At 42.9% G+C, this 24,739-nt stretch overlaps 1 protein-coding gene and 1 long non-coding RNA gene across 10 annotated transcripts in view; one reads left to right on the top strand and one right to left on the bottom strand.

Moving 5' to 3' along the window:
• The window catches only part of LOC310686739, a 64,467-nt gene extending 52,809 nt beyond the window's left edge, over positions 1 to 11,658 (bottom strand). For both annotated transcript variants that reach the window (XR_014516075.1, XR_014516076.1), the window contains exon 1: positions 11,256 to 11,658. This is a non-coding gene — a long non-coding RNA (uncharacterized lncRNA). The remainder of the gene's footprint in view (positions 1 to 11,255) is intronic.
• Positions 1 to 24,739, top strand: part of TMEM266 (transmembrane protein 266) — a 103,489-nt gene that overhangs the window by 25,321 nt on the left and 53,429 nt on the right. For 2 of the 8 annotated variants that reach the window (XM_083460742.1, XM_083460735.1), the window contains exons 2-3: positions 7,724 to 7,924; positions 22,086 to 22,274. In XM_083460742.1, coding sequence (XP_083316868.1) covers positions 22,253 to 22,274 — 22 coding nt within the window. In that variant the 5' untranslated portion in view covers positions 7,724 to 7,924; positions 22,086 to 22,252. Of the gene's footprint in view, positions 1 to 7,379; positions 7,925 to 22,085; positions 22,275 to 24,739 lie in introns of those variants that run through there. The other 6 variants (XM_083460737.1, XM_083460741.1, XM_083460738.1 and 3 more) reach the window with 6 other exon arrangements.

Consider the following 24,739-nt stretch of genomic DNA (forward strand, 5'->3'; position numbering starts at 1 on the left):
GAAGAAGTGTGCATGCACACGAAAGTTTACAAACTTAGTTGGTCTCTAAGGTGCTACTGGACAATTTTTTTATTTTTTTATATATTTCAATTACGTCAGACCAACACGGCTATCTACCTGAATCTGCAACTGATATGAAAGTTTTGCCTAAAATGTTGTTTCTGTTTCAGACAATTCCGATAATAAGCAATACAGGATTCTTCAAACAATGGCAAAAGTATCTCTCAAGGTTTATCTGGCAAGGGAAGAAGCCCAGAATTAAGTATAAAATCTTAGCAGTTATTAAAGAAAGAGGTGCATTCACACTGCCAGATTTAAGACGATATTTTGGAGCATCCTTTGTGCTGATTAAAAGAATGGAATTCATTGCCATATGCTAGACTATTTCATCTGGAAGGATAAAGGATATGACAGAAGATTTGGATGTCTCGCATATTTATAGTATGATAAAACCAAAGTCCACAAATGGTTTCTGAATCATGTTGTCAGGAAAGGTTTGTACGGTGTATAGATGAGATATAAGAATTTGCTTGAAAGAACACCTTTGTGGTTATTCCCTACTGAAGCAAGTTCACAAATGAAAAGAAACATGGAAATGAAATGGGAAACCTATAGAGATGTATTAATTTATGTGAATTCCTCTTTGAAGCTTAAAAAGTTAGAGGATGTTAAGGACTGGATACAAAATTGGCTTCAATATTACCAGGTTAATGAACTATTTAAGAAACTATTTAACACCAAATAAGCTAGCCAAAATATATAAAACTAAGTCAGGTATGTGTTGGAACAGCAAAATGACAGAAGGAACATTTTTTCATATGTGGTGGACTTGCAAAAAAAGCTAAGGACTATTGGGAAATGATATATAATGGGATTAAAACTATGTTTAAATTTATGATTCCCAAGAAATCCAAAGTGTTTATTTTAGACATTATAGATAATGATGTACCAAAAGAGTTGGTTAACTTATTTATGTATCAAATGACAGCAGTTATGAGTACTGTATGACCATAGATTGAAAGAAGGAGAGGTTCCTTTGTTGGAACAAAGGAAGAATGGCTTTTGAAAATGATGGTGCAGTATGCGGAACTGGCGAGATTAACAGCAAAGATTAGAGATCAAAATGATGAAAAATTCCTTGAGGACTGGAAACTTTTTATTGATTATTACAAAAACTACTATAGTGAGAGGAAAATGCAAGCATTTGAATGAAATATGAGCAACTGCATGAATTAAGATAAATAGGTTAAATTGAATGTATTGAATAGTATAGGCAGAATATGCAGCATTTAAGGGTAAATATGGAAACAGTGGAAGGGGAGGATGGGAAGTCAATTGATAAAGTAATTTATGGTTTATGTTAGTGTTTTTTTCTTTGTGAAAAATTAATAAATTCGATTTTAAAAACAGGAATTGCTGATGGAGGGCTTGGGAGGGAGGGTGCCTGTGTGGTCTGGGTTTCTACTGGAAACCTGCTGGGAGCTAGTGATGGCTATCCCACAGATCAGACGGAGAAGCAGGAGGAGCTAGGCTTTAGCATTCCATCCTTTCCAGTTGCCACTCTGAAAGCAAACTGTGGTGGAATCTACACACACATAAAAAAAAAGCTGTGAAAATGCTTTTTTTTAAAAAAATGTTTTGAAAAAAACATATTGAATTTGCCATAATTCACCATTGCCATCTAGTGTCACGTTTGTATATTACACTTTACAGCACACTTAAAACGCTTTATTTGCAGCTGCATAGCTGAGTCCTGTGTCTCTGTTTTGTCATCTCTCTCCCTCTCCCCCTTCTGAGTGAAAGCCATTCGCACTGACGCAGGCATGTAATGTGCCAGTCCACCCTCGCTATACTGCGTGACAAGGGCAGCAAGACCTCCTTTTGCAGGGCGTAAGGTAACCCCTAAGGCCACCAGAGAAGGATTGCATCTCCAGTTTAAGCAACTAAGATTGTCCAAAGCACAAGGCAAAAGATGAATACCACATTTGATTGATTACTTGGTCCAGGCTAGCAAATGCTGTACCCTGTGGGACTCTAGGACGAAGTAACTGTAGCTTTTTTGGAAATGCACAGTCTTAAAACATCAGGAATGTTTGTCATCAGGAACTAAAAGGCAGAGCAGCTTGCATCTGGGAGAAGATTGCTGCACTTCATATTAATAGGGTGACCCTGTGTTATTATGCAGGTGGTATTTAAAATATACATTTTGAGCTACAAATTCATACAGATTAAATGCATCCTTTCTGGAAGTACGCCCATAGTATTAATGGCAGATGCTATCTCTAGGTTCCATCAAATTTTATTTTGAGGAGAGTGGTTTTTAATGCAAAGCTTTCGCTTCCTATTATTGGATTTGACGTCCCCGTTGTGCCAGTGGGGAGAATGCTTAAGCCTGGTCATAACTCAAAAATTACACTGTACACAGCTTTGGATTTTTTTCCAGAGTAGCATCATGTCACTGGTCCTTAAAAGTAGTTTATATGTGTGTGACTCTGTGAAGGCAAACACGGGTAATTTATAGGCTGTGTGTGACTTGAATCCTGTAGTGCTTTTGTATGCCAGGCAGTCTTTTGGTAGAGTATACCAGCTTACAGTTCCAAGTTGCACATGAGGAACTTCAAATGTCACAGTAAGAATGCTTTCATTTCTCACATGTGTCTGCTTTAACACCTTTCGTCTGCTTGTAAAATAGAAGAGCAAGTTGGGATCTAGCTGCAGATGACTCTGGGTGACTTGCCGCATATTGGTAAAGTTTTCTTGCTCCCAACAGTCAACAAGTTTGAGTGAAAAAAGGATGTTATCTGCCCTGGGCTGGTGTTGTGATAATCATTTATCTTTCAGCTTCAGTCTTCCAGGCCTATAAAATAGGAGCATTAATTATTGCCTTTGGACAGGCCTTTGTGCAGTTTTCAAATTTTGTGTTCAGATCCCCTATCTGTAGTAATTCGGATCTAGATTTGTACTCCTGTGTACAGGTTATCTTTTTCTTTCTGCGAAGAGCAGCTTGCATTCAAAGTGCTGAAGGAAGTGCTTTGACTACAAACTGCTTGATTGAAAAATGAAACTTTTTTTCCCTTTCAAGGGGAAGCAGTTTATGTCCAAAGGGCTGGAGGAAGCACTCAGTGGCCACCACTTTGTCCAGCCCCCTTGGCTCCACTGGGAACATTCTAGTGCAGCCAATTCCAGCTGATTGTCAGACTGTGCAGGGCTTATACTCTTTTTTTTTTTTAAGAATAATTTTTATTAACCGACCAATCACATCAAATCAAACCAAATTACATAAATTCCAAATTACACAGCCGAATTTTAAATTTTTGTTGGGGGTACCCATATTTCAAGTTCCGAAGGGGATCCAATCAACTTCTTGCTTCTTGCTGCTGTTTTAATGTCCACAAATCTAACCATATGGTGTTCACAGTACTATCCAGTCCTTTCTTAATGTTTTTCCACATCTCTTGTTATTTTCATATATTTTTCCTTTCTCTTTGTGACCTCTGATAGTCTCCGCAAGCTGGTTAAAACAGTTTGTAATCCTGCATGGATATTATTTTTTTTATCCAGTAGCCATATCCAGATGTTTTCCATATAACATCACTTCCATACATCAAAACAGTCTTAGCGTCATTAATCTTCACCAATCTGCCTCCTTTCTCAAACCTCTGAGGAGATTCACCAGGAATGCAGTCCATCGTCTTCTTTCTCAGAGGTCACTTAAATTAGCAGACTTCACTCCCCTTCTTCACTTGAAATATGTGCATTTGCTTCTTTTGTAATTAATTATTCCAAATTGCTGCAGCTAGTGCACGATCAGAGACAGCGTCCAGGAGAGCCGAGGTCCACACAGGGGCATTCTGCCTAGGGCCCTCACCCCCTTCTTTCAAATTTGGCAGTGATTTATGGGCACAGCAGGCAAGTAATAATAATAATAATAATAATAATAATAATAATAATAATAATAATAATAATAAATAATTTATTATTTATACCCCGCCCATCTGGCTGAGTTTCCCCAGCCACTCTGGGCGGCTCCCAATCAGTGTTAAAAACAGTACAGCGTTACATATTAAAAACTTCCCTGAACAGGGCTGCCTTAAGATGTCTTCTGAATGTCAGGTAATTATTTATCTCTTTGACATCTGATGGGAGGGCGTTCCACAGGGCGGGCACCACTACCGAGAAGGCCCTCTGTCTGGTTCCCTGTAGCCTCACTTCTCGCAATGAGGGAACCGCCAGAAGGCCCTCGGCGCTGGACCTCAATGTCCGGGCAGAACGATGGGGGTGGAGACGCTCCTTCAGGTATACTGGGCCGAGGCCGTTTAGGGCTTTAAAGGTCAGCGCCAACACTTTGAATCGTGCTCGGAAACGTACTGGGAGCCAATGCAGATCTCTCAGAACCGGTGTTATGTGGTCCCGGCGGCCACTCCCAGTCACCAGTCTAGCTGCCGCTAGGGCAAGGGGAGTGTTCCCCATTCCCTTGGGGCAACAAGGGAGGCTGCCTACTCCCATAACAGCCTCTTAATTACCCCGTGTGGGTCGGAGAGATGGTATTGTCAGCCATCTTCCAATGTGCCCCTAGTGGCCCCCTGTGCACTCAACCAGTTTATTGACAATTCAGTTCTCTCTGCAAGGCACAATCCCTGTGTCATCTGAACCCCGGGAACAATGGGTGGTGAGAGAACATGCCAGCATCAAACTATAGCTTCAGCACCTGTCTTATTCTCATTTACCATTTAGAGAAACCATATGTCAGGAGTGCTCTGATGGTGTTTCCTGCTTGGCAGGGGGTTGGACTCGATGGCCCTTGTGGTCTATTCCAACTCTAGGATTCTATGATTCTATGATTCTAGTTCCCTGAATTTGATGTCAGAGAACAGTGGCCTGTTTAAAAATGGAAACAAATGCTATTAAGGTAGAAACACAAAACCTCAAAGTTTGTTTTAGGTCATTGATATATTGTATTGGAAAACTGATGTTTGCTGTCTGAAATGAGCCAAAGTAAATTCAGTTAGTGGACATTCAATGACAGTTGTCCTCAAATGTATAAATACAGGCAATCCTTGTTTTGCCCAGGAGTTCTGCTTCAGATCCCTGTACGCATCGGCGGAGCATGCCTAACACTGTTAGAAAGTCATATATAGAGCACACCTTACCAGTGGCGTAGCGTGGGTTGTCAGCACCCGGGGCAAGGCAAGTAATTTGCTCCCCCTAACCCATGGATTTGCGCCCCCTAACCCGTGGATTTGCACCCCCTAACCCCAACCCCCAGATGTTGCGCCCGGTGTGGCCGGCCCCCCCTGCACCCCCCACGCTACGCCACTGCACCTTACAGTCTTGCAGTCTTACAGTCACCAAAACAGAAGGTCTAGTTGCCATTTTTGTAGCTCTAAAGTCTTATTTTTCAAATGATGGGCTGTTTGTGATTGATTATCAGTTAAACATCTGGCTAGTTCAGATGACAACTTTGAGCTAGGTTAAGAACCTTGAGAACTTAAAGATTATATATATATATATATATATATATATATATATATATATATATATATATATTGGCCTATTCCTACAGGATGTGGTATTGGTATGTGAAAACATTCAAGATCCAGTGATCCGCAGGCATGCACCTCCAGATGGCGGAGATGTCAGGCGTCATCCTAGCGCCCAGACGTCTACACTTGGTTGCAGGTGGCCGATAGCCAGGTGCAAAATATGCCCGTCTGATTTCAAACACTGCTTGCCATGTAGAAATTGCTATGTATAAATTCTCAGTCAAAGCTTTTCTAGCTCAGACATGTGGCAGAACAACAAATATGGAAGACTGTAGATTAGCAGCATTTGAAACTCTTGACTGAAAACAAACCCAACAAAATTAATAACTAATGTTTATGCAATTCTTTCTGAAGTTAAATTTACTTATAGACAGCCCACATATAAGACGAAATGGGAGACAGACTTGATAAAACAAAGTTCTAATATCCAGCATGTGGAATGAGCTTGGATGTCTAATAACATTCCTAGATCTTTGATGAGCTGTAGTCTGAAAACATATTTCTTCCAAGACAATCTTTCAGTGGTACAGGGGCACCATCTCCTTGGGGTTGAGCCCTTTTGGGGCCCCCAATATTTTTTGGGGAGTCCAAAGAGCTCCCGAGGAGGCCAAGCCCAGAGCCAAGCGTGACGCAGTGGAGGGGGCAGGAGAAGTCAAGGCCATTGAAGCTGTGCTGCTGCTGCGCCTAGAAGCAATTGCAACTCTTCTCGTGACAGCCAGGATTTACATTGCTCAATACTGTGTATCTGAAGAAGTGTGCATGCACACGAAAGCTCATACCAAGAACTAACTTAGTTGGTCTTTAAGGTGCTACTGGAAGGAATTTTTTTATTTTGACTATGGCAGACCAACACGGCTACCTATCTGTAATTGCTCAATACTGAAAGACTGAGGCAATTCCCACCCCCCACCCCATTTGAAAAAGTGGCTAGATAAAATATGGCCAGTGCATTAAAACGACACAAAAGAAGTCAAAGCAGCAAGAGAACATGTTCTCAGAATGAGTCCTTTTCATCTGTTATTGGAATGAAAAGGTTGGAGATAACACCCACCCTCACAACTAATCTTCAACTGTTTGGGTTATCACTGTTACTACTTTTGGTTTGGTTCCAAGGCCCCTCTCTTTACTGGTTTCCCAGCCCTCCCCCGTGTGTGTGTTGCATCTAATTAGCCGAGTGTAGTTTCTAATGGATGGCATCAGGTGGTTGAGTGTGTGGTCACATCTGATGAAATTGGTTGGTTTTCTTCCCATTTGCTTTCAACCTTTTATTGTTTAGATAACCCCTCCCCACCTAAAAAGAAACGCAGTGATAAGACAGCGCCGAAATGTCTGAACTATATGACAACGCAAGTTTTAATCTGAGCTTTTTATTTTATTTTTTAAAAATGGTTTTCCAGCTCTATTTCCTCCTATACCTTCTAGATTAATCCTGGGATGTATTTTTCCTAGTTCTGCTCGGATATGAATGGTATCTATAACATGGGCTCTGTAATGGAAGACATCTAAGCACCCTTTTGCCCCTTCAGGGGTATCCCTGTGAAATGCTTTTCTCTCTTCTGGCAAGGAATGTCTCTGACTGACAGCTGCCTAGTAGTAGTGGGTCTGTGCCCGAAGGTGGCTGTTGAAGGGTTTGGCGGCTGCTGGATTTGGATACTCTGCTCTCCAGCAGCTTATCCAGGAGCAGAGAACTTAAGAGCTGGGGAGCAATGCTTGAAGAGATGTTAGGGTTGTTTGGGATGTGAGGGTTAGGTCTCTGTGGACAGCATGGAGAGGGCGCTTTCTTGCGGAGGAGGCAAGGCTTCTGGAAAGGATGAGAACAGTTGCATGGGTTACTATACTGGCTCATACTTTCCCACTTTTAAAACCTACCCCTCCCTTCTCTCTTAGTCTAAATCTTCCAACTGTGAGAGCTTTATCTGGAAATTCTTTTAAAATTAAATATTGAAATACCAGTATTTGGGGACAGAATTGGTCAAGAACCTCTGTAAAACATTATTTTCTCCAGGGTGAAAAGTACACGTGGCTGTGCTGGAACTTGACTTCAAGTTTTCTATCCAGGTTTTAGGGAGACTAAATAAGACTGAAATACTTGCTGTACTCCCCTGACTTCCAGGGGCACTTTTCATTGAAAAGATGCACAATGTCTGCTTTCCTAATGACATTTTCTGCTGTGCTTCCAGATGTGAATGGAGCTTTGTTTATCTCTGGAAATCTACTCATCTATTAAATGAAAAGGGCAGCACAACTTCGCAGCGGCACAATGGGCTTCAAAAGTGTTCCACTTTAGTTCAATAGATGGTGGATGTATCCCATGACTAATGGAATCTTTCTGCAGCATTAGGTGAGATGCCTGAAGCCAAGGTCACCACTATGGTGCAAAGGTATGGTAATCTATGCGTCTTAATGGAGTTGGGTCTACTGGGGCCAGTAATAGTGGGCTTCATTTAAAATAATAATAATCTTGGGTCATTTTCTGGAATTCTGGTTCACTCTTCTGGTATCTGAAGCACCCTTTGGACTGTGCCAGCCAAGTTTGCAAATCACACTAAATCATTGTTAATTGCTTAGAGCAGGGATGTCCAACTTCCCAGAGACTGTGATCTACTCTCAGTATAAAAACCCTGGCAGTGATCTACCCATTGGATAGACCAAAGTTGTTGAGCTTTTCTGGGGGAGGAAGATCAAAAGCTGTTGATCTACTTTGGGGGAGGCTTCAGCAAAGTTGTTGAGGCCCCCCCTCCCCCCCCAGTATGCAGGGGAAGCAAACTGCAGTCTCTGGCGTTGTGTTGTATCTGAACCCAGGGACGTGGTTGGTTTGTTTGTTTCTTCTTCGGTTAAACAGACTGCAGCTTCTTGGGGGGGGGGGGAGGCTTTGGCTACCAATCTTGGTTTGTTGGGAGTGAAACCCCCGGTTTGGGTGTAATGCTAAGCCTAGGAATCATTCTTTGTTTCCTCCCAGTGTGAGCCAGCAGGAGCAAAGCAGTGTTCTGCCATGTGTGGTAAGCCATGTGACCTCCAAATGCATGCCTTGTGACTTTTGTGGCAGAGTCATGGAAAAGAGATAAAAGGAATCGAGTTTCTACTTCTTTGGCATTCTCAGAATGGTGTGAATTTGGTATCCTAACTGCAAATTTCAGATCTGAATTTGAACGGGTCTTGATGTGTCATGCTTGGCAAAGTCATCCTCTTAAGGATCAATCTTGGATGCCTTGAAAGGTCTTAAGACTGTCATTGTCTCCAAGTGGTGTGTGTGTGTGTGTGTGTGTGTGTGTGTGTGTGTGTGTGTGTTTATATTTAAATTTCAGGAATTTACACACATTCCCTCCCAATATTTATCCCAGGATGGTTTGTCAAGCAGGGATTATAGCTCAGTGGTGCATCATGCGCTTTGCACACAATTCTAGGTTCGATCCCTCTATCTCCCAGTTTCAAAAGGACCAGGTAGTTGATGATGGGGCAGATTTTTGTCCAGCTCTGCAAAGAGCTACTGCTAGTCAGAGAAGACCATAATAGTGTAGTCTGACCTGATGGAAGAGAGCTTTCAGGGTCCCTAGGGATTTCATTTTGTATCTTCCTTGACAAGTGTGAGCATCTCAAAGCAGTGACTGTGACTGTGGTTGTTCTTCCTGCCCAATATGACCAAGCACTGCAGGACTGGGAGGGAACGACTCTATGGAGCCGGAGCGCCATGGAAAGTGGTCTTCTCTAAAGCCCCTTCATATGCGACAGCACACCAAGTCCTTCTGTCTTCACGGCATATCAACTGCATCTCTTGTGTGACGATAGAAGGAATTTGGGGTGGCTGAAAATGCAGTTAAAATTTTTCTCCCTGAAGCGAGTTGCAGGCCCAGATGTCATGTTTGCCAGATTGTCACCTCCCCGCTTCTCCAAACACAGATGCCTTTCCACCAACACATGGTGGAAACACAGGGATCCATCCTTGCTTTAATGTTTACTTAGCCCTTCGTCATAGAATCATGGAATCGTAGAGTTGGAAGGGACTCCCAAGGGTCATCTACCCCACCCCCTTGCAATGCAGGCATCTCAGCTCAAGCATCCAGGACAGACGGCCATCCAGCCTCTGCTTAAAAACCTCCAAGGAAGGAGAGCCCACCACCTCCTGAGGTCTGTATACTGCATTTCCAGAAGGAATCTAAGTCTGTAAAATAATTAATCAGGAGCTACAATTTGACATTTCATCAATTTTGTGTGTGGAAAAGGTAGAGACCACATTTGAGAGGGTATTTCTTTCTCTTTTGAAATGGCTCGCATTTCGAAATGATTTTCCTTTGTCTTGTCACATGAAATGTTATACACACTTTCCAGGAGTATAAATAAAGGAGTATTAATAAATATCTGCTGGATCTCCAACTTGATGTCTTTATTCTCCCATTTAGATTAATTTTTCTGTACCTCCTGAGAAATTATTTCTTTCTATTTGACTTAGGATTGGGCTTTGTTGGGTTTTCAACCTTGCAATGTATCACCAACCAAACATCAGTCGGTGAGCATGGGGTGAAACTGACTCAGCTCTCACCACGGCAGCTGAGGCGCTTTCACCCCAGTGCCTTGCGGGTCTCCTGCCCCCAGCTGAGCGAGCCCCACATGATCAGCAGGGACCTGGGGCTCTTTTGCAAGACTCAGCCGGGCAGTGGGAGGGCTGAGCGAGCCCCGGCGTCCCTGCCAGTCACACGCGAGCAGCAGAGACCCCATGAGGAGCACTGGGCCCGGCGGCAGCAGCAGAGAGACCAGTGACCTAAATAGGGTGGTTTGGGGGAACCAGCCTGTGGGCTCAGAGGTGTCCTACCCTGATTATAAGGAAACAACTCTCTTCTCCCTAACCCTTGGTAAAGCAGCGAAACTGTTTTTTTAGCTGAACCATCTTGTTGCTATGTTGCGGAAAGTAAAAAAGCAAGCTTCTAAGTTCTAGAAAGCTAAAATCACAGAAATACAATTGTTTCAGGGAACCTGAATAAGTCCATGCATACAACTGGCCATCTGCAACCTGCTCCTTTCATAAATAGAACTATGTTCAGTGTTAGAAAAACTATCGGTAGTGAAAAGACCTCGGCCCAGAAGGTATAAAAAGTCCACCTCCCACTCTTCCCCCAGTTTTCACTGAGTGCATTTCCACTGGTGAGCACACAAGGGAGTGAGATGGTGTCGTCAAAATTCTTCTTGCACTCTGTAAGCAGCCAGATACAGATGAGCATTCCAGAACTTTTGTTACCCAAATGGTTCTGGCATTCCAAAGTTCTTTCCAAATAAAGACTACGGTGTTTGCATTTCGGCTGGACTGTGTGCAGTTACCTCTGCAGTTGCATCACAGAAAGGGCTACACTTTGCTGAATCATAGTAACTGCCAGCCCAACTTCACAAGCTTGAGCCACAGTCTTGACTTAAAGCAAAGCATGCTTTATATATTAAAGAGGGGAACCACAAGACTCCTGAGGACATCAGCTCCGATCAGTTTGGCCACAAAGCTTAGAAGATGTGCAGACAAGAAGCCTGTATGTAAAAATGTCTGGATTGTATCCCATCTTGGCTCTCCCCACCCTCCTCCCTTTAAAAAACAAACGAAAACCCCACTTCACTGAGAAATGAAAGGATCCACGAAGCTCACATTTTACATGCTGCTGAAACATGCAGACCTTTCAGTGTCCCTAGAAGTAAAATATGTATATAGTAATGTCAGTATATTTTTGTACTCACACAGAAGTGTTGATTCTGCTCCTGTGTCCCTCCTAGGCGGAGATGGAGAATGCCAATCACTTGTCCAGGAGGTCAACGAAGCATTCTCATCTTGTATAAAGTGCTGACCAGGGCATGTGGTGAAGAGACCGTGCAGAAGAGAATATTAGCTGCATCGGTTCCTTTTCAGGCACATCCTCATGGCAGCTTTTGTACCAGCTCCCTCCCCTTTCCATTGTCAGGGAGGGATCTGCGTTTCCCAGCATTGCCTGTGCAACACCCCTCTGGAGTGCAAACAAAAGATAAGGGCAGAAAACCCACTTGCTCCTGATAGTTGAACCTCCGTTGACTTTCATTGTAGGTGCTGTATATCAAAAACATATGAATGGATCATCTCTCAACTCAGCAAGCAAATTGTAAATTACTTACTACTCTTACCGTGTTTTTGGCCCTGCAAGGGCTTTCTTTTTCTTTTTCTTCTTCTCCTTCTCCCTCTTTGCCTCTTCCTTCTTGGTTTTCCTTCTTTTCACAGTTCTCCCCTTTCTGTCTTGTCACTGTCTGTGCCCTTTCACCTAAGGGCACGTGGACTCTGCGCCTTCCCAGCCATCAGTGAGTTTTATATAGTTTGTAAAAGAACCTTTTAGAGTTCTTGTTCCTCCCTCTCTGTGCGGGTGGTATCTTTGGGTGTGCATGTGCGGAATGACAATGCTCTTGCTTTACATCTATGAGCAGCTGCAGAGCATGGGAATAAATCTGGCATCATTTCTTTGTACTGCTCTGGTTTGAAGCACCTGTTGTCTCAGTCTAAACACTTTTATTTGGATAAGCATATTTCTCGTGTGTGTGTCTGTTTCTCTTATGTGGCGAGTGTCAGCCAGACTTTGACATCACTGCTGCTAGGAGTCTCCACACACTTGCTTCACTTACCTAGTTTCTCTCTTTGGCGGATGGACTGTAGCTGAGTAGTGGAATGTGAGGTCCCAGAGGCTCAAAGCAGAGCAAACTGGGCACCAGCGTTCAGGGGGAAATTTTTTTTCCCTTTTGAAAGTGTTACTTTAGCAGGCACACACTAGATTACACAAAGTGAACCCTGTACCTCATGAAGCAGAGGCATGGCTTTATCTGGGGGACACTTGCGCTGAAAAACCACACACCACCAGTTCTTGGGGTTAACTGTAGTTCTCAGACTAAATGTTTGAGAGCCCACTAAAACTGTAAGGTGGGAAGTAATCTGGAGAACCTGAAGTTTGAGCCTTATTGCCTTGGTTTCCAAATAGGTGGTTGATACTCTCAAATGATGAAAACAGTGACTTGGGCAATGGGAGGTGCAAGTAACAAGTATTTGAGATGTGATTTAATTAATTAAAAATGAGTAGTCTCATCAGAGAGTTCTTGTTTATCCCTACTGACCACTAAAATCTGTGGCTCTAATCACATTCCCACTGTCCTTTGGTCAACCTGGGCTTAGTTCACCAGAGGTCTTGTCAATGCTTCAACACACATCCGTTCACAGGCCTGAAGTTTTGTGCACCTGTGGTCAAGTTATGAGTTGAATGAATCTTGGGCTCTTCAAATTTCAGGTGCCAATGTTTTCTGGTTAGATGTCATTGTTTACTCTCCTTCCCTTGCAAAAAGTAAGGGACCTATATGGCAGTGGCTGCTGAATTTCGAAGTCTTCTGCCTGTTAAAATGAAGGAGAAAAAAATCTTGCTTGGGTTTAGCAGGGGCTGCATCCATCATCATCATCATCATCATCATCATCATCATCATCATCATCCTGCCCATCTTACTGGGTTGCCCCAGCCACTCTGGGCGGCTTCCAGCAAATTAAAACACAGTAAGACAGCAAACAGGGATGCGGGTGGCGCTGTGTTCTAAATCACTGAGCCTAGGGTTTGCCGATCCGAAGGTCAGCGGTTCGAATCCCCGCAATGGGGTGAGCTCCCATTATTCGGTCCCAGCTCCTGCCAACCTAGCAGTTCAAAAACACGTCAAAGTGCAAGTAGATAAATAGGTACCACTGCAGCAGGAAGGAAAATGGCGTTCTGTGCGCTCTGGTTTCTGTCGCGGTGTTCTGTTGCGCCAGAAGCGGTTTCTGTGCGCTGCTCTGGTTTCACCAGAAGCGGCTTAGTCATGCTGGCCACATGACCTGGAAAAACTGTCTACGGAAGCGGATAAACGCCAGCTCCCTCAACCTTTTAAGCAAGATGAGCACTGCAACCCCAGAGTCGTTCGCGACTGAACTTAACTGTCAGAGTTCCTTTACCTTTACCTTTTTAAGACAGCAAACACTAACTTCTCAATACAGGTCTGTCTTCTAAAAGTCTAAAACTGAGATAGCTGCTTATTTCCTTGATGGCAGGGTGTTCCACAGGGCAGATGCGACTACCCTTTGCCTGGTTCCCTGTAGTTTCACTTCTTGCATTGAGGGAACAGCCAGAAGGCCCTCAGAGCTGGATCTCAGTGTCCGGGCTGAACAATGGCCTTTGGTTGGTTTTCTGTTGCTTGTGTAGTTCTATAATTTTACAGTTCTGTATTGATAGCTTTCTTTTATATCTTGTTCACTGCTTTGAGCACTTGAAAGGCAGTTGGTAAATATCTAAACAAGTTCAATCCAAGAGGCTGAGGAGGAGAGGAATTAATTTTAGATTTAAAAAAGGCTTCAGGGGTGTCATGCCTTTCTTCAACATTTTTTCTTAAAGGAACAAAAGCGCACACTGGATTTATTATTTTACTGCCAAATGTAAGGGAAAGATAACTATACATGCTGCAAATCAGACACATGGCGGACTCAATTTTCTTTAGTTCCTTCTTCCCCAGATTAATATAGTTTATTGGTCTGCCTCAATTCAGCCTAGTTTGATCATGTTATTGTAGCTAGTTAGGTCCACCCAACTGAAAGGGTGTACTACTTCTCAATATTTTGCAGTTCCCTCCAGGCCTGTTAAGATTGATGGGGGGTAAAAATGGATTGGTTGAGAGCCAATACTGAAGCTCAGTCCAGACAATACGGCAGTCCTCTTGGATGGGTAGTTCATCTACCAGGTTAGTGGTGGTGACTGTGTTGAATGAGGTTGCACTCTCTGCGAAGGAGCAAGTTTGCATTCAGTGGAGGCACAGGCTGCCTGTGTGGCATGGAGTGCCTTCTTCCACCTTAGCCTTCTGTGCCAGTTGCAGCCCTGCCTCCGATTAGACTACTATAAGGCATTCTATGTATGTCTAAATGGAGACCTTCTAATTCCCCCAGCCTTTGGAATCCTCTGCAAATTGCTTTGATGTTGCTTTATAGGTTGGTTGGCTGGTTGGTTTTAAATTCTGCTGGTTGTTTTTCTTATTGCTCTTTTTCTGTTGTGGTGGCTTATACTGTGATAGTTTAATGTTTTTTTACAAATCCAACTTGGCCATTTTTAACCTTCATTTCTGCTTCATGTCCATTTCCTTCCAGCACCAATGTGGCCCCGCCCACATGCCAAATTCCTTAGCCTACCATACTTGACCCCATTCCTGTGCCACCAAGGTAGCCCATGTGCCCTGAAGATGTTGCTGGAGTCCAGTTTCCATCCGCCTCAGTCAGCATGGCCAATAGTTAGGGACCTGGGGAATTGTGGTCCAGAAGCATTCCCTGAATCTGCATTTGCCCCTAAGCAGGTGGGGCTCCTCCCTTTCAGAGCAAACCTTTTTCTCCTACTGTCACAAAGAAGCACGCCTCTAACACTTACCACCCTTCCATCACCCTCTTGAATGAACGAATTAATTTACTTTATTACGGTCACAGACCAGCATAAGCAAAGCATCTAAATAAATAGCATAGCAATATGAGTCTAAGCGAATAATTATTAAATAAATGGGAGCAAGAACCAAACATAGCTTAAAACATATACATAGAATACTTAATTAAGCATAAATAAAGGGTGGATCAAAACTGATAAGAAAATTTTAAAGGACCAGTTAAAACAGCTCTATGGGGTGGGGCTTCAGAAGTGCAGATCTAACAATATGAGCCTTCAATTTAGGACTGAATTGTAGCATAGACCATCCTTTGGCAAATATCTATCATGGCAACGCAAAATCTGATGACTGAATATGTGACTTCTGGGCTTTCGGCCTGTAGTAACAGGGAGATGTTGTGTTGTTCTGAACGCCCAGGGAACTTATAAAAGATGGGTTGGATGAACCTGGTTTGAATGTCTATGTAATACTGGCAGTGAAGAGGGGCACGCTCTGTTGTCACCCTCTTGTCACCTAGGGACTCTTGCTTTGCTCAGCAGGGGTGGAGGGCAGACAAAGACAGCAGAGAGCTGTGCAATTAAGTAAGTGGTCCCACCTGGGCCTTCGTTACTTCCTTTAGGTGTGAGAATCCTTAAAATGGGAGGTTAAGGAGAGACTAAAGCTTAGGGCCCCTTCATGGATCACTGCCTTGCCATGGCGAAGGGGCTTGAATAACTCAGAGAAGCTATGAGCTATGCCGTGCAGGGCCACCCAAGATGGACAGGTCATAGTGGAGAGTTTTGACCAAATGTGATCCACCTGGAGCAGGAACTGGCAAGCCACTCCAGTATCCCTGCCAAGAAAACTCCATGGACAAAGACAACAGGCATATAAAAGTTATGACGCTGGAAGATGAGCCCCTCAGGTCGGAAGGCTTCCAACATGCTACTGAGGAAGAGCGGAGGACAAGTACAAGTAGATTCAGAGCTGATGAAGCGACTGGGCCAAAGCCGAAAGGACGCTCAGTTGTGGATATGCCTGGAAGCGAAAGGAAAGTCCAATGCTGTAAAGAAAAATATTGCATAGGAACCTGGAATGTAAGAACCATGAACCTGGGTAAGTTGGATGTGGTCAAAAATGAAATGGCAAGAATAAATATTGACATCCTGGGCATCAGTGAACTAAAATGGACGGGAATGGGCGAATTCAGTTCAGATGACCATCTTATCTACTACTGTGGGCAAGAATCCTGTAAAAGAAATGGAGTGGCCCTCATAGTCAACAAAAGAGTGGCAAAAGCTGTATTGGGATGCAATCTCAAAAATGATAGAATGATCTCGATACGAATCCAAGGCAGACCTTTTAACATCACAGTAATCCAAGTTTATGCACCAACCACTGGTGCTGAAGAAACTGAAATTGACCAATTCTATGAAGACTTACAACACCTTATAGAAATGACACCAAAGAAGGATGTTCTTCTCATTATAGGGGATTGGAATGCTAAAGTAGGGAGTCAAGAGATAAAAGGAACAACTGGCAAGTTTGGCCCTGGAGTTCAAAATGAAGCAGGGCAAAGGCTAATAGAGTTCTTCCAAGAGAACAAGCTGGTCATCACAAACACTCTTTTCCAACAACACAAGAGACGACTCTACACACGGACATCACCAGATGGGCAGCATCGAAATCAGATTGATTATATTCTCTGCAGCCAAAGATGAAGAAGCTCTATACGGTCAGCAAAAACAAGACCTGGAGCTGACTGTGGCTCAGATCATCAGCTTCTTATAGCAAAATTCAAGCTTAAACTGAAGAAAGTAGGAAAAACCACTGGGCCGGTAAGATACAATCTAAGTCAAATCCCTTATGAATACACAGTGGAAGTGAGGAACAGGTTTAAGGATTTAGATTTGGTGGACAGAGTGCCCGAAGAACTATGGATGGAGGCTCGTAACATTATACAGGAGGCAGCAACGAAAACCATCCCAATGAAAAGGAAATGCAAGAAAGCAAAGTGGCTGTCCAACGAAGCCTTACAAATAGCGGGGGAGAGAAGGCAAGCAAAATGTCAGGGAGATAGTGAAAGATACAGGAAATTGAATGCAGATTTCCAAAAAATAGCAAGGAGAGACAAGAAGGCCTTCTTAAACAAGCAATGCAAAGAAATAGAGGAAAACAATAGAATGGGAAAAACCAGAGATCTGTTCAAGAAAATTGGAGATATGAAAGGAACATTTCGTACAAAGATTACCATAATAAATGACAAAAGTGGAAAGGACCTAACAAGCAGAAGACATCAATAAGAGGTGGCAAGAATACACAGAGTAACTATACCAGAAAGAAATGGATGTCTCGTATACCCCAGGTAGTGTGGTTGCTGACCTTGAGCCAGACATCCTGGAGAGTGAAGTCAAATGGGCCTTAGAAAGCACTGCTAATAACAAGGCCAGTGGAAGTGATGATATTCCAGCTGAACTATTTAAAATTTTAAAAGATGATGCTGTCAAGGTGCTACACTCAATATGCCAGCAAATTTGGAAAACTCAGCAGTAGCCAGAGGATTGGAGAAGATCAGTCTACATCCCAATTCCAAAGAAGGGCAATGCCAAAGAATGCTCCAACTACCGCACAATTGCACTCATTTCACACGCTAGCAAGGTTATGCTTAAAATTCTGCAAGGCAGGCTTAAGCAGTATGTGGACCGAGACCTCCCAGAAGTGCAAGCTGGGTTTCCAAGGGCAGAGGAACCAAAGACCAAATTGCAAACGTGCTGCATTATGGAGAAAGCTAGAGAGTTCCAGAACGACATCTACTTCTGCTTCATTGACTATGCAAAAGCCTTTGACTGTGTCGACCACAGCAAACTATGGCAAGTTCTTAAAGAAATGGGAGTGCCTGATCACCTCATCTGTCTCCTGAGAAATCTCTATGTGGGACAAGAAGCTACAGTTAGAACTGGATATGGAACAACTGATTGGTTCAAAATTGGGAAAGGAGTACGGCAAGGCTGTATATTGTCTCCCTGCTTATTTAACTTATATGCAGAATTCATCATGCGAAAGGCAGGGCTGGATGAATCCCAAGCAGGAATTAAGATTGCCGGAAGAAATATCAACAACCTCAGATATGCAGATGACACAACCTTAATGGCAGAAAGTGAGGAGGAATTAAAGAACCTTTTAATGAGGGTGAAAGAGGAGAGCGCAAAATATGGTCTGAAGCTCAACATCAAAAAAACGAAGATCATGGCCACTGGTCCCATCATCACCTCCTGGCAAACAGAAGGGGAAGAAATGGAGGCAGTGAGAGATTTTAGTTTCTTGGGCTCCATGATCACTGCAGATGGTGACAGCAGTCACAAAATTAAAAGACGCCTGCTTCTTGGGAGAAAAGCAATGACAACCTAGACAGCATCTTAAAAAGCAGAGACATCACCTTGCCAACAAAGGTCCGTATAGTTAAAGCCATGGTTTTCCCGGTAGTGATGTATGGAGGTGAGAGCTGGACCATAAAGAAGGCTGATCGCTGAAGAATTGATGCTTTTGAATTCTGGTGCTGGAGGAGACTCTTGAGAGTCCCATGGACTGCAAGAAGATCAAACCTATCCATTCTGAAGGAAATCAGCCCTGAGTGCTCACTGGAAGGACAGATCCTGAAGCTGAGGCTCCAAGACTTTGGCCACCTCATGAGAAGAGAAGACTCCCTGGAAAAGACCCTGGTGTTGGGAAAGATGGAGGGCGCAAGGAGAAAGGGGCGACAAAGGACGAGATGGTTGGACAGTGTTCTCAAAGCTACAAACATGAGTCTGACCAAACTGCGGGAGGCAGTGGAAGACAGGAGTGCCTGGCGTGCTCTGGTCCATGGGGTCACAAAGAGTCGGACACGACTAAACAACAACAACAATGCTTAGGGATGTTCAGTGGTAGTAACCCAGAACTATTTTTTTCTGGATCAGAGATTGATATCTTTCCACTTTACCTATAAAACAAGCTTGTCTGTCTGTCTCTCTGTCTCTCGCCTCCCCCTGCCCATAAGAGAAAGATGGCTTGTAGCAGAGTGAGAAGTCCTGGCTGCAGAAAGTTTTCCAGTGTCACTGCAGATTTTGGCCAAGGCTCCTGGATGCTCTTTGTCCTGAAGTGGGACAGGCGCTTCCCACTTCTCACAGTTTTGCTGGAAGCATCCTTCGGGAGAAAGATGATTAATGGCAAGCTCAGAGGAATCAGTCTGTGTCCTTCATCATTCTGAGCAGGAGGAAGGAGTAAACTAGCCTTTGCTGAAGTAGGCAGAATCAAAGAATACCTGTAATCATTCCTCTCTGTGCCCCCTAGCAGCCGGCGAGCCTCATCGCCCTGAAATGTGAACTCTCACAACACACAAGGGTGAGTAAAAGAAGAAACAAAAATTATCCCATAATCCCTGGCCATTGACCATCCTGACTGGGTCTGATGGGAATTGTAGTTCATAACATCTGGAGGACACCAGATTCTGTAAGGTTGGTCTTAACAAGAAGAGTCCAGTATTTACCATAGATTCCGGTGTATAAGGTGACTTTTTAACCCCGGAAAAGGGGGTCGCCTTATATGCCAGGTGTGGGTGGCGCGGAGCGGAGGATGCCCCCCCCCCCCCGCGGCAGTGGCGGCTCCGAAGCAGCAGCTGCGAGCGGCGGGCTCAGCTCCATGCCAGGCGACTGGGCTTATAAAACAAATCCCCAAATTGCATCTGCAATTTGGGGGGTCGTCTAATACGCCCAGTCACCTAATACAATCTACGGTACTTAGCTAGAGTACAGGTGACTTCTTTTTTTGTTTGTTTTTAAAAAAACAACAACATGCTTTTTAAAAATGCCCCTGTTGAATTTCTAGTTTTCTAATCTGCTCTTCCAATAATAATAATAATAATAATAATTAATAGCCACTCTGGGCGGCTTCCAAAAAAAATATTAAAATACTGTACTACATCAAACATTAAAAGCCTCCCTAAACAGGGCCGCCTTCAGATGTCTTCTAAAAGTCTGGTAATTGTTGTTCTCTTTGACATCTGGTGGGAAGGCATTCCACAGGGCGGGTGCCACTACCGAGAAGGCCCTCTGACTGGTTCCCTGTAGCTTTGCTTCTTGCAGTGAGGGAACCGCCAGAAGGCCCTCGGCGCTGGACCTCAGCATCCGGGCAGAACGATGGGGGTGGAGACGCTCCTTCAGGTATACTGGGTCGAGGCCGTTTAGGGCTTTAAAGGTCAGCTCCAACACTTTGAATTGTGCTCAGAAACGTACTGGGAGCCAACGTAGGTCTTTCAAGACCGGTGCTGTATGGATTCCTATGTAATCCAAGCACTGTTCTCTTCTCCACTGTAATCTAGGAACACAGATGGTTAAAAAAACAAAACACCTTGTGCTCTGATTGGCTCCTCCTTTTTCTAGTTTCTCCAAACGAAGTACTGTATCTGGTTAAGGTTCTTGCATAATTTCTGCCCCTTGTGTGGAACATGAGAGCTATTAATATTATACAGATGATTGTCCATCTTACGTAAATCAATAGAGGACTTTGATAAAGGAAAAGTTGGGGGGTTGGGGTACAAAGCATTCTTGTGGCTGCTTCCCTAAGGAAATAATCATGCCTTTTTATAGTCACTATTTCCTTTTCCCTCCTCTCCCCTTCCCTTGAGAAAATCTGCACAAAACACCCAGCAGTTGCTAAAAGAAATCTAAAAAGCTGCCCTGTGTTATTGGAGCCCAAACTGGAGTTGATGCTGAAGAGTTATGATTGAGTCTTCTGGTATCTGATGGGGTGGGGTGCTGTTCCCTGTAGCGGGTCCCCAATTTTAAATTTCAACTGCTTGATCTGCTATTAAGTGAGTGTGTGTGGCGGGGGGGGGGAGAATTTGGGGTACCTCTCTGTCCCTGCTCCAGCGGGGGTGGGGGATGGGTTGATGTAAATCAGGTGTTAAAGAATCGCCCTCCTCCCCCAATCTATATTTCTCCCTCCATGGCTGCTTTTAGAACACTGGAAGATGCTTTCATGCATTTTCTCACATAATATCTAATTTCTCATCTAATATCAAATTATAAATCTGTAACTACATCCCAGTGTGGGTCAAACTGGAAGAGAGGCTTTTGCCTGGATTTATGGGGAATCGCATCCCTCCTTCCTAGGGCCCCGTGTGCAGCTTTCTCATCGGTTCTGTTGCATGTAAAATAAGATATACAGTGGTGCCCCGCAAGACGAAATTAATTCGTTCCGCAATTTTTGCTGTCTAGCGAATTTTTCTTCTTGCGAAGCACGGTTTAAACGGTTTAACAAAGTCGCAAGACGTTTTCGTCTTGCGAAGCAAGCCCATAGGGGAATTCGTCTTGCGAGGCAAATCGCGAATGAAAAAACCTTTCGTCTAGCGAGTTTTTTGTCTTGCGAGGCATTCGTCTTGCGGGGCACCACTGTATAAGATATATTTTTGCATATGTAGATCACTGAACTGTTTTTGAGGACACGTAACGAATGTCCCCATGGGGGGTGTTGGTGGAGCTGAAGCCCAGGGTCTTCTGAGTCCAGGCCCCTCCCCCTCCCTTTTTTAAGCTTTACCTTTTTCTTTTTAGTTTGATTTCAGGGCAGGTGGGTGCCCTCAAAAGGGCAAAGCCCAGCTGCCCACCATCTTAGTTTGCCAAGAGGCCTCTAGACTTTCACATTGTGTCCTGAGCCTTGAGTTCTTTGACCTGAGCCCAATGACTAGATTAGCATGGAAGATACAGACACAGTTTACTCATGACAGTTCCATTAACCACCATCATCTGGAACAGATCTTGCATCACCTCAGACCTTTTGAGATAAAACTGATACATTTGTACATTCTGTGTCCATTCACAGGAATATTTTCAAGCAGAGGCTTCAGTCTCGTATCTTAGATAATATTTTGCCCTCCTCCACGAGTGGTGCTCTCTCTTTTGATGGCTGTGCAGAAAGAATTACTGTATATGTATAAGTAGATAACCCTGTTTATATTCTCTTTGCTGCATTACAAAGGATGATTGCACAGCTTATTGTTATATAAAATAAAATTTGAGTGGTGCCAGTTGTGGTATATAGCTTGCCATTTTTGGTGATCATGTGTGTTCTGTTTTTTGTTTCTCATTTCTGTTGACTTTATTTGTTTAGGCCTCCTATAGAAGGCGGAATTTCAGAAGTTGAAATAATATCTCAGCAAATAGAAGAAGAGACCAAAAGCGTAGCGCCTGTACAGCTTGTTAATTTTGCTTATCGGGATTTACCACTAGCTGCGCTAGATCTGTCTGTAGCAGGTTCCCAACTCTTGTCAAATTTGGATGAGGAGTACCAAAGAGAAGGGTAAGTGCAAAATGACGTATTTATTTGAAACCTTTCTTTTAAAAAAAAAAATTTAAAAAATTCATTTTCACTTTTAACATTTGTCATCATACACAAATCATAATCATTTTACAAATAGGATTCTCAGAATCCCCAAACTTCCCTCCACACCTCCATGGTTGCTCCAGATATTCTTTTCAAACTGCATCGTATTGTATTCTCCATATTTTCTTAAATCTCAATTTTATCATAATTCTTGCTTCATTGCAAGTGTTTTTAAAATCCTGCCAGCGTTTTCAATTGTTTACAGTGTTCTTTCAAGTAACTTTAAAAAATCCCCCATTCTTTATTAAATTGAGTATCCTCTTGATCTCTGATTTTCCCGGTCATTTTTGCCAATTCGGCAGAGTCCATCATCTTTATTGGCCATTCTTCTTTTGTGGGTGAATTGTCCTCCTTCCATCTTTGGGAAAGTAGCATCTGCGCACCTGTTGTAGCACACATAAATAGTATCTTCTGATTCTTAGGTATTTCTGGAACTAAAATTCTTAGTAAGAAAGTTTCAGGTTTTTTTACAAAAGTTATTTTAAACATTTTTTTCAACTCATTATAAATCATTTCCCAATATGCTTTTGTTTTTTTGCACATCCACCACAAGTGGTAAAATGTGCCTTCCTTCTCTTTACACTTCCAACATGTATCTGTAGCAGTTCTATACATTTTTGCTAGTTTAGTAGGAGGTACCAGTGATACATCATTTTCATATAAATATCTTTCAACATACAGCATGCTGTAAGTTTTAAATCTTCCCTCCATATTTTTCTCCATCGTGCCAATTGTATATTAGGTCCAGTTACCCTTGCCCATTGTATCATTACTGATTTCACTTCTTCCTCTTTAGTATACCATTCTAACAGTAGTTTATACATTTTTGAAATCAGTTTAACATTCTCCAATAGTTCTTTTTCAGACCTTGAAGTTTCTGTATTCTGTATTCTGTATTCCTTTTATCCTTCATACACACATCATTTAATTGGTGGTATTGCAGCCAGTCTTGTCACCAAATGTATTACATCCTCAATTTTTTTTATTCTCAATTGATCTTCTGCTTCAAATAGCAACTCTTTATAAGTTGCCCACTCACTTTTTGCATTAAGTTTTTTCACAGATATTGCTTCCAGTGGGGAGATCCACCAAGGTGTTTTCCGTTCCAATAAGTTTTTATATTTCTCCCACACCAAGTAAATTGATTACGCACCTTTACACACTTTTGTCTTTCCATACCATAGATATGCATGCCAACCACATCTGTTATTGTGACCGTCTAAGTCCAGAATATCCACATTCTTTAAATCAATCCACTCCCGCAGCCAGCAAAGACAGGATGCCTCATAATATAATCTCAGATCTGGCAGGGAGAAGCCACCTCTTTCTTTAGTGTCTGTTAACAATTTATACTTTATCCTCGGTTTCTTCCCCTGCCAGATAAATTTAGAAATATCTTTCTGTTTTAAGTGTCCTGTTCCACTGACTACTGGGATCGACTGGAACAAAAATAACATTATTATCAATACATTCATTTTTATTACTAATATCCTTCCCCACAGTGATAAATTCATCCTCCCCCATACCTCTTTATTTTCCCCCAAGTGTTAATATAGTTATCTTTAAAAAGTTTATATTTTTGCTGTCAGCCATACCCCCAAATATTTCACTTTTTCCTCTATTGACAATTCTGTTTTTTGTTGTAAATCCTTCTTTTGTTGTTCTGCCATATTTTTTGCCGTCATTTTTGTTTTATTTTTGTTTAACTTAAAGCCTACTACTTGACCAAACTCCAAAATTTATGCAAGACCCTCGGTATACTTACCAATGGGTCACCCATTTGAAATGTTTCTATCCCCCCCCCCCTTTTCCCATAAGATCAAGGCAACTTGCAGCCCACTCTTTAGTAAGAACATAAGAAGAGTCTGCTGGGTTAGGACAGCATCCTGTTCTCTCCGTGGCCCAGCAGATGCCCCAATGGGAAACCAGCAAGCAGGATTCAAGCGCAAGACCCCTCTGCCCTCCTTCAGTTTCCAGAAACTGGTGTTCAGAACCACCCAGCCTCCGACTGGAAGCCCTGACAAAATACTGGTGTGATAAGTTTATATCTGCCAGCTCTCATTAATCTCCTCATTACAATTTGTATTGTAAACCGCCCTGTGATCTTTGGATGAAGGGCAGTACAGAAATTTAATATTTTTTTAAAAAAGAAAAGGAATAATAGTCCATCTATACCTCGAGTGACAGTGCTGGATCTAAGGGTACTACCACACTCTGAATCTGTTCCTTTTACGGGAAGTGCAATCTGATCCAAAACAGTCTAAAACCACCTAACGGGGTAGACGAACAAACCAGAAACTGTACCTCCATCTTGTCCGATTGAACTTCTGTATATTGGCCCTCATGCAGTCCATTATTTTTATTTATTTATTTCATAAGAT

This window comes from Podarcis liolepis (genome assembly GCF_965112155.1).
Source record: "Podarcis liolepis genome assembly, chromosome: 9".
In the NCBI taxonomy this organism is placed as follows: Eukaryota; Metazoa; Chordata; class Lepidosauria; order Squamata; family Lacertidae; genus Podarcis; species Podarcis liolepis.